Source organism: Halichoerus grypus, chromosome 10 (assembly GCF_964656455.1).
Source record: "Halichoerus grypus chromosome 10, mHalGry1.hap1.1, whole genome shotgun sequence".
Taxonomy (NCBI): Eukaryota; Metazoa; Chordata; class Mammalia; order Carnivora; family Phocidae; genus Halichoerus; species Halichoerus grypus.
In genome coordinates, this window is record NC_135721.1 from 68,384,068 (window position 1) to 68,397,742 (window position 13,675).

Genomic DNA, 13,675 nt, shown 5'->3' on the forward strand with positions numbered 1-13,675 from the left:
GAAAAGGAAAAAAAAATAAGGCTTGGAGAGATCATGCAGTTGGGTAATGCTAGCACTGGAATTTGAACTCAAAGAGTCTGATAATCAGAGCCTACACTCTTAATCACTGAAAAATAAAGTATCCATTAACAAATCATATCAGGAAATTCATTAGCCACACTAACTGTTGGCTTAGTTAGGTTTTGCCATAGGTTTGGAGGAAATAAACTGCTGTATTGACCAGTTAACTTTATAGCACTAATCAGACACAGGCTGTCTTTTTTTTTATTTTCTATTATATGAATATAAATGAATTTAGAATCTGTCAGTGTTGACTGCTATGAACTTTTGAATGGCTTCTTAAAATACTTTAGATAGTTCTCTGGACACAGATAGCTAATTTATTCTTAAGTCAGTATGACATATGTATTTTGGAAATGTAATTATGCATGGTATGCATTTTATAGAGGCGGGGTATGGATCTCTTTTTATCTTTATGTCAGAATGGCTTCAAGTTTATTAAGGTGATGTGATAGCAGATGCATAATATTGGGAGCTCTGCCGGTGGATTTGTCCAATGTGCTGTTCAGAGTCCAAAAAGCCATCGGACTATCAACAAGCATTCAGAACCACCTAGCCAATTCGGATGAAGTGCCTTGGGAAATGAGAGAACAGGACAAATTTTGTTCCTCATTTGTATACTTGAAAGTAAATGGAACACAAGTAATACAAGTTGAATGGATTTAGAGCCAACAATGTTCCAAAGTTACCCAACATTATTCAAACAGTTGTTAATGTAGGCCAAGGGGGAAAAGAGAGCTTCTGCAGTTTTAGTTGTATTTTATGATTTTTCTGAGAAAATTCAGGATGTTTTCTACCTCAACTTGTTGTGATTATCTTACAAAGTTTATACCCATTGTGGCTATATAGACCATAGACAAGATCCTATATTTTAGGGAACTGTCATTCAAAATATTTAATTTCAAATACTTTAGTAGTGGGAAAACTGAAAAACCTTTATATTTAATAAACAAAGTATAATAGCCAACAACAAAAGCAAAATATAAGTTTGAGTCTATACACGCTTGAAATAATGAAAACTGTATGCAGATTCACTCAAATTTTTTGAGTCATCTACAACCAGTGTGGGTGTGTGTATATACACAGTATTTGAGTGAAATTAGATTGGAACAGTTACTATTTAATGAGCTGATACTTGAATTTTATTTGGCTGAAAAAGCTATCTTATTTATCAAAATGCACTAAACATTGTGTTACATGTGTTGCAATTTATATGAACTGAAGACAAGTTCTAAATATTAAAATATGGGCCTGGTTTCTCACTCTAATCCTCTGCCCACAGGTTGTATATAAAAATAACGACGTAAGGTTGGAATTATCTCGACTTGCCAAGCAAGGAGACCCTAAGATGAAGATCCACGGAGTGGTAGCATTTAAATGTGAGAATGTTGCAACTTTGGACCCAATCACCTTTGAAACCCCAGAGTCTTTCATCTCTTTGCCTAAATGGAATGCAAAGAAAACAGGCTCCATATCATTTGATTTCCGCACAACAGAGCCAAATGGCCTCATTTTATTTAGCCATGGCAAGCCAAGACACCAAAAAGATGCCAAGCACCCTCAGATGATAAAGGTTGACTTCTTTGCTATTGAAATGCTAGATGGCCATCTCTACCTCCTCCTGGACATGGGGTCAGGTACAATAAAAATCAAAGCCCTACAGAAGAAGGTGAATGATGGAGAATGGTATCATGTGGACTTCCAGAGAGATGGACGATCAGGTAATTTATCATTTTTTCTATACTCTTTACCTGCTGGAACACTCCTTTCCCCACTCACCAAGGAAATTAAAACCAAGACATATTAAAGATTTTCTGCATTTCTGTCTTTAGGGTAAAGGAAATTGTTATTATTTCTGTTTCACATCATATACAAATCAGAAGGAGCTAATTCATCATAATAGTTGGGCATCAAACCCCAAATGCTCAAATGTCTTCTGGAATCACTTCTTAAATGAAGATTTATTGGATAATCAAGTGCCAAATCTTGCACAAAATTTTATCTTGAATTTGCAAGTGACAAAATTCAGGGTTCTTATATTCCCGATTATTGCTTATATCATTGGATGTTTGGAGGTGCCTGGAGTGGCAAATACAAAATATGAAAAAAGAAAATTCAACAATCCACATAGAAAATCCTTAGTTTAATTTTTATCCAAGTTGGATCTGTGGTATCATAAACACTTTCATCAATGCAGTAGGATTTCAAGAACACGGGCGAAACTCTGTTGACTTCCAAATAGCTTCCCTTTCTAACGAAAGATGTTTGGAACTGAGCCAATAGGAATTCTTTCCTCTGGATTCCTTTTGCTATGCTTTTTTTCCTAGAGATATGTGTGTGTGTGTGTGTGTGTGTGCCTGTGTTGTGTATGTGTGCACGTGTGTGATTGGGGAAAGGTGGGGGCATTGTAGGGAAGGTCTGAAGAAATAATATTTACTTACTTTGAAATTTGAAATTGGATTAGGGGGCTTAGGGAATTGACTAGCATTAGGTTTGTGGGGACAAGGATCATCCAGGCAGAGGGAATAGCATTTGTAGAAACCCAGAAAGTGAGAGAGAGACAGAGAGTAGAGAAAGAGGGAGAGAGAGAGAGAGGGAGAGAGAGAAGCAACTTATTTTAGGTATATTAACTATATATTATGTCTTTTTTACTTTCTTGACCTTGTGCTCCCACGCTCTGATTGTTCCTCTCACTTACAGATCACATTAGCTTCTTACTGAATTTAGACCTAACTACTCTCCTCCCTTCCCTCCCTACACTCCCTTATTTACTTATATACAACACCATGCGCTCTGGATTTTCCACTAAATAGCGATGTAAACTTGCCCAAGGCATTTTTTGTGGGTCTGAATTTCTTCCTTTGTGAAACATATTGGGAAGGACCCAGTATTGACTGGCTCCCAGACCTGATGAAGGGGTATCAACAGTGATGGGATCTAGGATTCTATATTTTTGCAAAACTTTCCAGCCAATGATCAGCACAGACCAGAAAACACTTAGTGCTTCTTTCAGATCCAGTCATCTGTGATCACTATTCTATTTTAGGAGGGCCGTGCTGCAGTCCTGGGGTGAGTGCTTCTTTCATAGACCCCCTTGTCACTTGTGTCCTCCCAGCAGACCCCCTTGTCACTTGTGTCCTCCAAGCTTCCCTCAGCAAAACTGTGTCCTATTTCACTCTTAGTCATGCCTTGTTTTCCTGCTCATCAATCAAAAAGATTGTGATTGACATCCTACAAATATTTTTTCTCTCTTTTTGCCCAATAAAATAAAGACATGGAATGAATGGGAATTGGGAGGGAGCCAGAGGTGAGGGCGGAAAATTGAAGGAAGGTCAGAACCCATTGCTCTGATCCTCAGATATCTCGGAGACGATTTCTGATTCATCCCCCTCTGGAAACTTGGACTCCCTCTGTTCTTTCGTTTCCCTGAAATCTTCCACAGGGAAGATCAGTTACCATTCTGTGCTATCCATACTTCTTTTACCAGTTCTATTATCTTAGGTGACTGAGGGTAGATGACAATTTTTTTTTCCCCTGCTGCATTATACTGATTCCATTAGAAATTGGATTCCTCTTTGTTTTTTGTTTTTTTTTTCTGATTCAAGCTGAGAAGTGTACATTGAGGGGAATACAGAAATATAGCAATAGAGTACCTCCCTTTCACTTCCTCCAGCCTGTTCCTACCAGAGTTAGCAGAGTTGATTGTCTACTTAGGAACTTCCAAACAGAAGTCTTAAAAAAGAGGAATGGAGCATGGACTGATCTTGTGCTTTGAAATATTAACTTCTGGATGATACAGTTTAACTTAAAATACACCTAGAATAAAAATTTTAAATTACTCTCAAGTATGTATGTACATGTTAGACTTCATAATAATTTATTTGTATTTGTTTATTTATTTATTGAGAGACATGGAGAGCACAAGTGCAATCCAGGGGAGGGGCAAAGGGAGAAAATCTCAAGCAGATTCCACACTGAACCCGATGTGCGGCTTGATCTCATGACCCTGAGATCATGACCTGAGTCGAATCAAGAGTCAGACACTTAACGGACTGAGCCACCCAGGCATTTCAGACTTCATAATAATTTAAAACATAACTGATTAGATTAAGTGGACATCTTTTTTTTAAAAGATTTTTATTTATTTATTTGAGAGAGAGAGAGAGAATGCAGGAGCATGAGTGGAGGCAGGAACAGAGGGAGATGGAGAGGGAGTAACAGACTCCCCACTGAGCACGAATCCCAAGGATCATGACCTGAGCTGAAGGCAGACACCTAACCAACTGAGCCACCCAGTAACCCTATTAAGTGGAAATCTTTTGGAAGTTCAGAGGGGCAAAAATTACCATACTTCAGATCAGTTGTATTTCATTCACCTCTAACTATATGAAGAAATACAGGGTTAATGTCAAAATTTAATAAATGCAAACAATGTACAAAAGAAAACAAAACCAGCCATTATTCATTTGATAATGGTAATTTATTCTAGTCTTAAGTGTTGATGTGGTCTAATGAGTTTCCCAAGTTCCTTGGATGACCTATTACAATAAGAATTGGATAAATGCCTTAATCCAGGCCAATTAAAATCCACTTTTTTTTTAAGTTCTTTAATTCTTCCAAATTGTCAGTAGTTTATTAACTGACCTATTTGTGCCCTCATTGGAAAAAAGTCAAAAGCAGAGAATATCTGTGTTAATTTAGAAAGTTCAGTGCTGGATGGAAAGATGAGAGGGATGCCTTAAGACAGTATAATTTACATTAAGAAAGAAAATAAGACAAGAGATTTTTGTTGGAATCCAAAGGAAAGATTAAGTTAGTATGTTCAGTGATGTGCAGCTAGTAAAGTACTTTTATGTGATTACAATTTCAGATTAGTGAATTGAGACAAACAGTGTAAAAACCAAAGCTCATTCACTACACCAAGTTCTGCCCTTTACTAAATTGAAAGAAAAGAGAGCTCATTTTATGTTGGCCTAGCTCAAGGGAATTTAATGTAATGTTAATAACTGCAGCTGTTAATATTTTATATATAGTATTTTAATTAAGTTCTATATTTGCACACTGCATTGGTTTGTTATAAAGCAGCCTTTTAAAAATTGAATGAATAGGGGCGCCTGGGTGGCTCAGTTGGTTAAGCGACTGCCTTCGGCTCAGGTCATGATCCTGGAGTCCCTGGATCGAGTCCCACATCGGGCTCCCTGCTCAGCAGGGAGTCTGCTTCTCCCTCTGACCCTCCGCCTCTCATGCTCTCTCTCTATCTCATTCTCTCTCTCAAATAAAAAAAAAATAAAAAAAAATCTTAAAAAAAAAAAAAAATAAAAATAAATAAATAAATAAAAATTGAATGAATAACTCTACTAGCTTTTATTTTACTTAAAGGATATTTCTGAGTTAGGTTGGTCAAATACTAAGATTTATAGCTCGGTTAAAACTAAGAAACAGAGAATTTCAAGAAATAATTCATTTTATCCATTTTTCACACCAGTTATATTCAGAGGCTCTATGAAAATTAGTCTTAATATAACGTGGGAAAATGATACTTCTATGACAAGAGGTCACTGTGGGCTGCCTTCTGACTCATGGATGATGAAGGTTGCCTGGGATACTCTTCAGCTGAATATTTAAAAATATTTAATGAGTTATTTTCTCTGGTATTAATGTAGAGGGAGCTTAGGGCTGAGAATTATTCTTTCTGCTATTGACCGTTCTAAAGTTAGTAGGAATAAAGCCATGGCCATTAATTTGATGCCAGTAACTACTGGTTACCTTGGTCAGAGGTAGGGTTAAAACCAGATTTGGTGGACACACTGAATTTTTAATATTCCCTCAACAATTTATAAAAGAAACCTATAAATGAAAGGAAATGTCTTATTTATGTTTATACCTACGGGTCCTGGTACTTTCTTGCACAATAGCAGTTATTTAATAAATATTTGGTACAAGGAAAAATAAAGAATAAAAATATGTGAATGTCTCAGTTCCAACCCACCCCTAATATTCTAAAAATAGTAGTATCATATTTACGTTTGAAGAGTAATAGCACTCTTTTTGTTGTAATGCAAGTTTTTAAGGAATTTACCTTACTTCCTGACAGCAGTTTACACAATATAAGTTAACAGATGCTGCCCTTTTTTTATGAAAACAAAGCCATCCTCCAAGCCCAGGTGTCCCCCCCAAAAAATTGCAATGAGGAAGTTACATAATTGTTAGAGACTTTGGTAAGCCTGGTACAAAAATGACCGGCTCTTATGAGAACAGGACTGCTATCTTTGCTTGTTCATGAGATTGCTTTATCATTTAGCAAACCTGTAGGTCGAAGGAAAATTAAGGGAAGGTGTTCACTCCTTTCTGAGGACTGGGATATGCAGCCACACAGTAAGCATGCTAATGACAGGGAAGATAGTCACCTGCACTGCCCATCTTTCTGGCAATTTGCCCTTCAGTACTTTCTTCACTAAAAGGTGGATGTATGAGCCCCTTGTGTGGTGAGAAATATTGCCATCAGATGAATTTCTAGAACTTCATTGTCAGCACAAGTAATTGTATTGGGTTGTACCTCCCTTCTTCCATTCTCTGACATGGGAAAGAGACATTTTATTTCCACTTTGACTGCTACTGTTGGCCACAGCTGCTGTCTTGGTACAGTGTAGCTTCTTCCATCGCCTGAGTAGTCTGTGACCAGTGACACGGGGCCTGGTAGGCTGAGCCATGAATGGCCTTTTCAGATCCTGGGCTAGACTGGCAAAGGAGGAACCATACAAGGTACAGAGTCAGAGTGTGTGATTTGAGTGCTGCACAAAGTGAGTATCTTCCATGGATAGCTTAGCTACTTAACAGAGCAAAACCTCTAAGCTGCTGAGTTAATAAATATGATCGAAGGGGCTCATTACTCTGCAAACTTTGCAGGACTTAGAGCTGAACGCTCCCTTACCAACCCCTCTTCCCTTTCCAGAGGTCCCCTTTCCCTTGCTTTTGCCCCCAAACTTAACACAAAATAACTGTGTCCAGGTATTTAGCTAAAATGAGAATTGTACTAAAATTAGGATGAGGTTAATGATTGTTTTCTTGGAGCATGAGTATTGTGTAAATTTGCGTTAAGCTCTTTGGCTCGGTCAAGGGTATCCTCTCAAGTATTTTTATAGCAAACTTCCAGTAATTTTTTTTTCTTTTGCAAACCATCACTACACATTGAAACCAAAGAGAAAACTCATTCTTACTGTCAAATTCTGCTAGTGTGCAGCGGAGCACAGCAGATTGTATCAGCGGTTATTCGTGGGTAAGCCTACCTTTAACAGCTAGGAAACCATCGAGACTGAATTGAAGTCATAGAGTTCCAGTTTAAGAACTAGAAATTATAGTGGGAAAGGCACAAGGCTCTCTCCAGAGCACATAATTAGAGGTTTATAGTAATCACTGTTTGATGTGAACAGCACTTTCTAGCTCTCTGTTACCAGCACTGATTTCTGTGTATACCATTCATGAATCACCACACTTAAACATTTCTACTTGAACAACCATTAGACGATTTCTCTGTTTAGGTCTTGATTTAAACTTGCTCTTTGACTATAAACATTCCTCCCATGCCTCTACCTACTAGCTCGTTGCCAACACTGAAATAGTTTTAAGTAAATTTATAATATTGTTTTATATGCATGTCTCTAAACCACAACACATCAGTGGGAAAACTGAAGCACTTTATCAATAATTTATTAATTATTTGACTATCCCAATGACTGACTAGACGGAGTCAATTTTGCATAAATTTGTTACATTAAATTTTATTAAACCAATGCTTCTATTTCTTTCTTTATTTTGAACATGTTTAAAAAGAAAAAAGTCATCTATTTTCTTTCCCCCAAAACAGATTTTCAGTTTTTTTTTTTTTTTTTCGCTTTGCACATTTTCTTCCAGGCTCTGTTAACATGTATATATATATTTTAAATATAACATATGTACTTACTATTACTATATAATCAACATAATTCTTCATTGTAAGTCTGATTATAGTAGACGGGTATAATTGACCAGTTATAGAGATATGAGTACTCAGGTTCCTATTACCAATTAAATTTCCCATCACAAGTGAATAAACATTTGGATTGTAAGCTGGCATCTCATACTGGCCGAGCTACACAGGAAGCATTCCATATCCTGTGACAGTTAATAGCTTATACAGAATTAGTAACTTGGCATTCTTATTTTATTAGGCGGTCTTACGGGCTTGGTAAATCAGTCAAACCTGGAGAGATGGAACCTGCTCTCGGTCTACCAAATCTCCTTTCTGGGCTTATCAGTTTATAGGGCAGACCTTGGACTATGGTGTCAGTTGCACCCTGAGGAAATAGGCCACACCCAGCAGCCGTGACTCTCATTGTGGAGTGCTGAGTAGAAATCTGTATAAATCCTTTTTTTTTTTTAAAGATTTTATTTACTTATTTGACAGAGACACAGCGAGAGAGGGAACACAAGCAGGGGGAGTGGGAGAGGGAGAAGCAGGCTTCCCGCAGAGCAGGAAGCCCGATGCGGGGCTCGATCCCAGGACCCTGGGACCATGACCTGAGCCGAAGGCAGATGCTCAACGACTGAGCCACCCAGGCGCCCCTGAGCCACTCAGGCGCCCCGAAATCTGTATAAATTCTTCAGAATAGTATTTTAATTTTAATATTTTAATTATAAAATATGCCACTTGATTGATGTTTATAACTACCCAACATTGTATATGATAATCTTAAAAATTTGTATGTATACATATTGCTATGAGTGTGTATGTGTGTTTGTATATGTGCATGTGCTTAACACATGGCTTGTATGTAACATATAAATATGTGCTATTGGTGAAAATGTTCAGGCATTTCGAAAAGTACCGAAGAGTTTCCCCGTGCCACACACCTCCCTCACCAATTCATTCCCTCCTTCACAGGTAACCATGTATTTCCACGTATTTTCCTTTGTATCAATATAGCTATACATATGTTTACACTTATAAAATAAATGTAGAGCTTTTATTTACATGAACAAGACCATTCTTCACCAATTGTCAGGTAACTTAAAAAAACACTGAAAGCTTTTCCTGTGCCATTATTTGTAATGGCAATCATGTATCCCTGAGTTTGAACATATCTGAATTTAGTCATTTCTCTACTGATGGACATTTAACTTTTTACTTTTAAAAAATTTCATTGTTTTAAACTAATTTATAAAGAAAATTTTCATGTTAGGTCTTTATGCACGTTGATCAGAATTTTTATAGCATAGATTCTGAGAACTGGAATCGCTGGGCGAAATGCATTTTTAATTTTGAAAGCTAATGACAGGTCATTTTGCTAATAGGCCACTTCAATTTCCACTTGTCCATAGAACATGATGTGCTCTTTTCCCCTTCTTCTTTCCCCTTACAAGATATTATCAAACTTTTAAATTTTTCCAAGATTTATTTCTTCATATGCTGGCTTAATTCCTGATATTCCTGACTCATGGGTGGATCCAAGTAAGGAGAAAACACATAGGAATAAGCATAAAACAGAATATTAAAATTTTATTTTTCTTTAAAAAAAATAAAAATAAAAAAATAAAAAATAAAATAAAATTTTATTTTTCTTTGTTTTTAAATAAACTTTTTTTCAGTCCCTATTATAAATCTAACATGTGACATTGTGTTTTTGAAAGACACAAGGGGCACCTGGGTGGCTTAGTGGGTTAAGCTTCTGCCTTCGGGTCAGGTCATGATCCCGGGATCCTGGGATCAAGCCCCTAATTGGGCTCCCTGCTCAGAAGGGAATCTGCTTCTCCATCTCCCTGTCCTTCTGCCCTTCCCCCCACCCATACTCACTCTCTGTCTCTCAAATACATAAATAAAATCTTTAAAAAAAAAAGACACAAAACTAAAAAGAAACTATCCACTCATAATCCAAAACTACCATTGTCAATATTATGGTTCCTTTTTTTTACTATTTTGTTGGACTTCTGTATTTTGCATTTTGCATCATACTATATAATCAATGTTTCATTCTACTTTTAGCACTTATATTATGTCTTGTTACTGAGTTTAAATTTGTTAATAGAATATGAATTTGGGGGCACTTGGGTGGAAGGATTGGTTAAGTGTCCACCTCTTGGTTTCAGCTCAGGTCCTGATTTCAGGGTCATGAGATTGAGCTCCACGTCTGACTCCACAGTCAGTGTGGAGTCTGCTTGAGATTCTCTCTCCCTCTGCCCCTCTCCCCTCACTCTCTCTCTCTCTCAAATAAATAAAATGAAATCTTAAAAAAAAAAGAATATGAACTTGACAAATTTTTACGTTTTTGGAATCTGATTCTCTTCTGCAATGAAAAAGTGAAACAGGGGCGCCTGGGTGGCTCAGTTGGTTGGGCGACTGCTTTCGGCTCAGGTCATGATCCTGGAGTCCCTGGATTGACTCCCGCATCGGGCTCCCTGCTCAGCAGAGAGTCTGCTTCTCCCTCTTACCCTCCCCCCTCTCATGTGCTCTCTCTCTCATTCTCTCTCTCTCAAATAAATAAATAAAATCTTTTAAAAAAAAAAAAAAGATTTAAAAAAAAAAAAGTGAAACAGAATTATAGAAAAATAAAATTTGGGGGCGCCTGGGTGGCTCAGTCATTAAGCGTCTGCCTTCGGCTCAGGTCATGATCCCAGGGTCCTGGGATCAAGCCCCGCATCGGGCTCCCTGCTTAGTGGGAAGCCTGCTTCTCCCTCTCCCACTCCCCCTGCTTGTGTTCCCTCTCTCGCTGTGTCTCTCTCTGTCAAATAAATAAATAAAATCTTTAAAAAAAGAAAAAAGAAAAAGAAAATTTGTATGTAACTAAAATTTAAGTAGCAATTTCAGAAAACTTTTTTCAAAAAAGAACCTTAGTGACAACCAGTCAATTCCTTTATCTTTTTTAAGAGCCACATTGAGGCCTAGTGAATCCAGTATTTGGCTCAGCTTGCTAGCTAGTTAGTTGCAAAAGCTAGAGCATGGAAGTTGGTTTCTCTGACCTGGCAAAAGCACTCTTATTATAGCACACAATTTTCTACTTCCCATTTCCTGGTCACTTAAACTTTTGTAGTAATTAAAACCAAATTACCTTATTTTAACTCTCCCCTTCACTCTATGCTTCTTCTCACTCTGAAAACTAGTCTGGAAGCAGAAGGGCCAAGAAAAATTACATATTTAAAAAAAAAAAAACAGTAGAAACTAACCAGTTATAAATACCAACAAAATGGGAAAGATGATTTCCATTTTTATAAACTAAGAACTGTTTTCAACAGTTTTTCACTTTAATGTATACTTTTACATAAAGCATGGATTCATTAGTTATGCTTCATGAATATTCTTAAATAATTATTACTTTGTCTATATGTCACCTTTGTTTTACCCTTTACATATGCAATGAAAACGACCAGGTTTAAACGTTAATATATGTTAGTGTGATTTCTTTTTTTTTTTAAGATTTTATTCATTTATTTGACAGATAGAGAGAGCACAAGCAGGGGGAGCGGCAGAGGGAGGAGCAGACTTACCACTGAGTAGTGAGCCCAATGTGGGGCTCGATCCCAGGACTCTGGGATCATGACCTGAGCCGAAGGCAGATGCTTAATCGACTGAGCCACCCAGGCACCCCTGTTAGTGTGATTTCTATGTTAAGATTACAAAAGTCATATGTACAGAAATATATTTGTTTTTTAGCTGAAATTTTATTTCTTTAAGGGCAAAATAACATAGGAAGGTGTTTTAGATCCTTAAATATTGAACCATGAAACACTGATCCAAATAGGACCACCATCTACAGATTTTTACAGCTCAAATATAGCAATGTTTACATAAAGTATTTAATTTACCAAAAACTTCAAAGGTAATTATAGTGAAAGAAGGTAAAATGTATGAAATAATCAAGCTATTCCAAAGACAATACATATATAGTTGTAGTTCTTGGAATTAGATAGAGGGATAAACCAATAATATACTTAGATTTTTGTTTTCTCTTAAAAATTATTTACATCTGGGGGTGCCTGGGTGGCTCAGTCATTAAGCATCTGCCTTCGGCTCAGGTCATGATCGCAGGGTCCTGGGATCGAGCTCCACATCGGGCTCCCTGCTCGGCGGGAAGCCTGCTTCTCCCTCTCCCACTCCCCCTGCTTGTGTTCCCTCTCTCGCTGTGTCTCTCTCTGTCAAATAAATAAATAAACTCTTTAAAAAAAAAAAAATTATTTACATCTGGTCCTATCTCAACCTTTAGAAAATTCTCATTTTCTATTGATATATACAGTTGTAGCAACTACTCAATTGTCTCTAATTATCAAAAACAACAAGGTTTAAGTATTCATTTCATATTTTCTTGGTAACCACTGCTTTTATAACTCAATTATAATGAATAGGCACTTGGGACCTTAATATTGAAATTTCACTATCCTCATATATATGTGTTAAATTGGTGTAAATGAATTCAGTGATTCTGTGATGAGTCTTTTGCTTGTGTAAAAATGTCCTTTGATTCGTATCAATAATAAAATCATTAAGGAATTTGGGATTTGAATCCCTTACCAGAAATGTGTACATTTCAGGACATTTGCACATATGTAGGCTAAATATAATATCAATAGAAATATAATATAAATATAAATATAATATAATATAATGTAAATACGACCTTGGCTCATATTTAAATACAGTTTTTATTTTGTGAATCTTCAGAATATAAAAATAATTGTTTCCATTCCCACTTAATTAAGTTCTACTCTTTTCCTTTTTTTGACAGAGTTTTTACAAAGATATTCTAAAATGTAAGTGCATCTAGATTGGTAAAGCTCGTAGAGAAGATAGTAGTTGCTTTTCAGTCACAGTTGTCTCATTCTATTATATTTGTTTGCAAAATATTTGTTCTAAAGATTTTTATTGAGAGAGAGAGAGTGAGAGAGAGCATGAGAGGGGGGAGGGTCAGAGGGAGAAGCAGACTCCCCGCTGAGGAGGGAGCCCAATGAGGGACTCGATCCTGGGACCCCGGGATCATGACCTGAGCCGAAGGCAGTCGCTCAACCAACTGAGCCACCCAGGCGCCCTGCAAAATATTTTAATGAATGATATATGATATATGCATATGCTCAGCGTACCTCCTTACCTTGAATCCAGGGCTAAATTAAAGTTCTAGTTCTTCTTGGATTGTATTGGAGTTGAGGTTAGTATTATATTGCTTTTGCTTTCTCTCTGATCTTGCATTGCTTCTTCCCATGAGAACTCTAAAATTATCTCGCAAAGGGACAATGAGGAGCAATGGGAAAAACATCTTATCCTTTATGACAGTAACCTCTCAGCCTGTGGTTTTTGAACTGTGGGTTACAGCCTGTTAATCAGTCCTGAAATCAATTTGGTGGGGGATGTCCAGCATCTGTATTAATAAAATTGTGTAAGAAAAAGATATCAGAATGCCTCAGAAGTAATAGAGCTAAATATTTTTCTGTTAAACTTTTGTTTCCGCGTGTGTGTGGGCGGGGGCGGGGGGGAGGTGCACGCGTGTGTGCCCTAGACTGTATAAAAACTGTGGATTAATTTAGGTGTTGTGATCAGAAAACTGTGGTCTAATCACAAAGTTATAGTGAATATATTACTCTGGCCACAACAAAC

General features: G+C 37.1%; 1 protein-coding gene across 22 annotated transcripts in view; it reads left to right on the top strand.

Moving 5' to 3' along the window:
- Positions 1 to 13,675, top strand: part of NRXN1 (neurexin 1) — a 1,113,724-nt gene that overhangs the window by 499,315 nt on the left and 600,734 nt on the right. For all 22 annotated transcript variants that reach the window (XM_078056570.1, XM_078056572.1, XM_078056583.1 and 19 more), the window contains one exon: positions 1,343 to 1,781. In XM_078056570.1, coding sequence (XP_077912696.1) covers positions 1,343 to 1,781 — 439 coding nt within the window. The remainder of the gene's footprint in view (positions 1 to 1,342; positions 1,782 to 13,675) is intronic.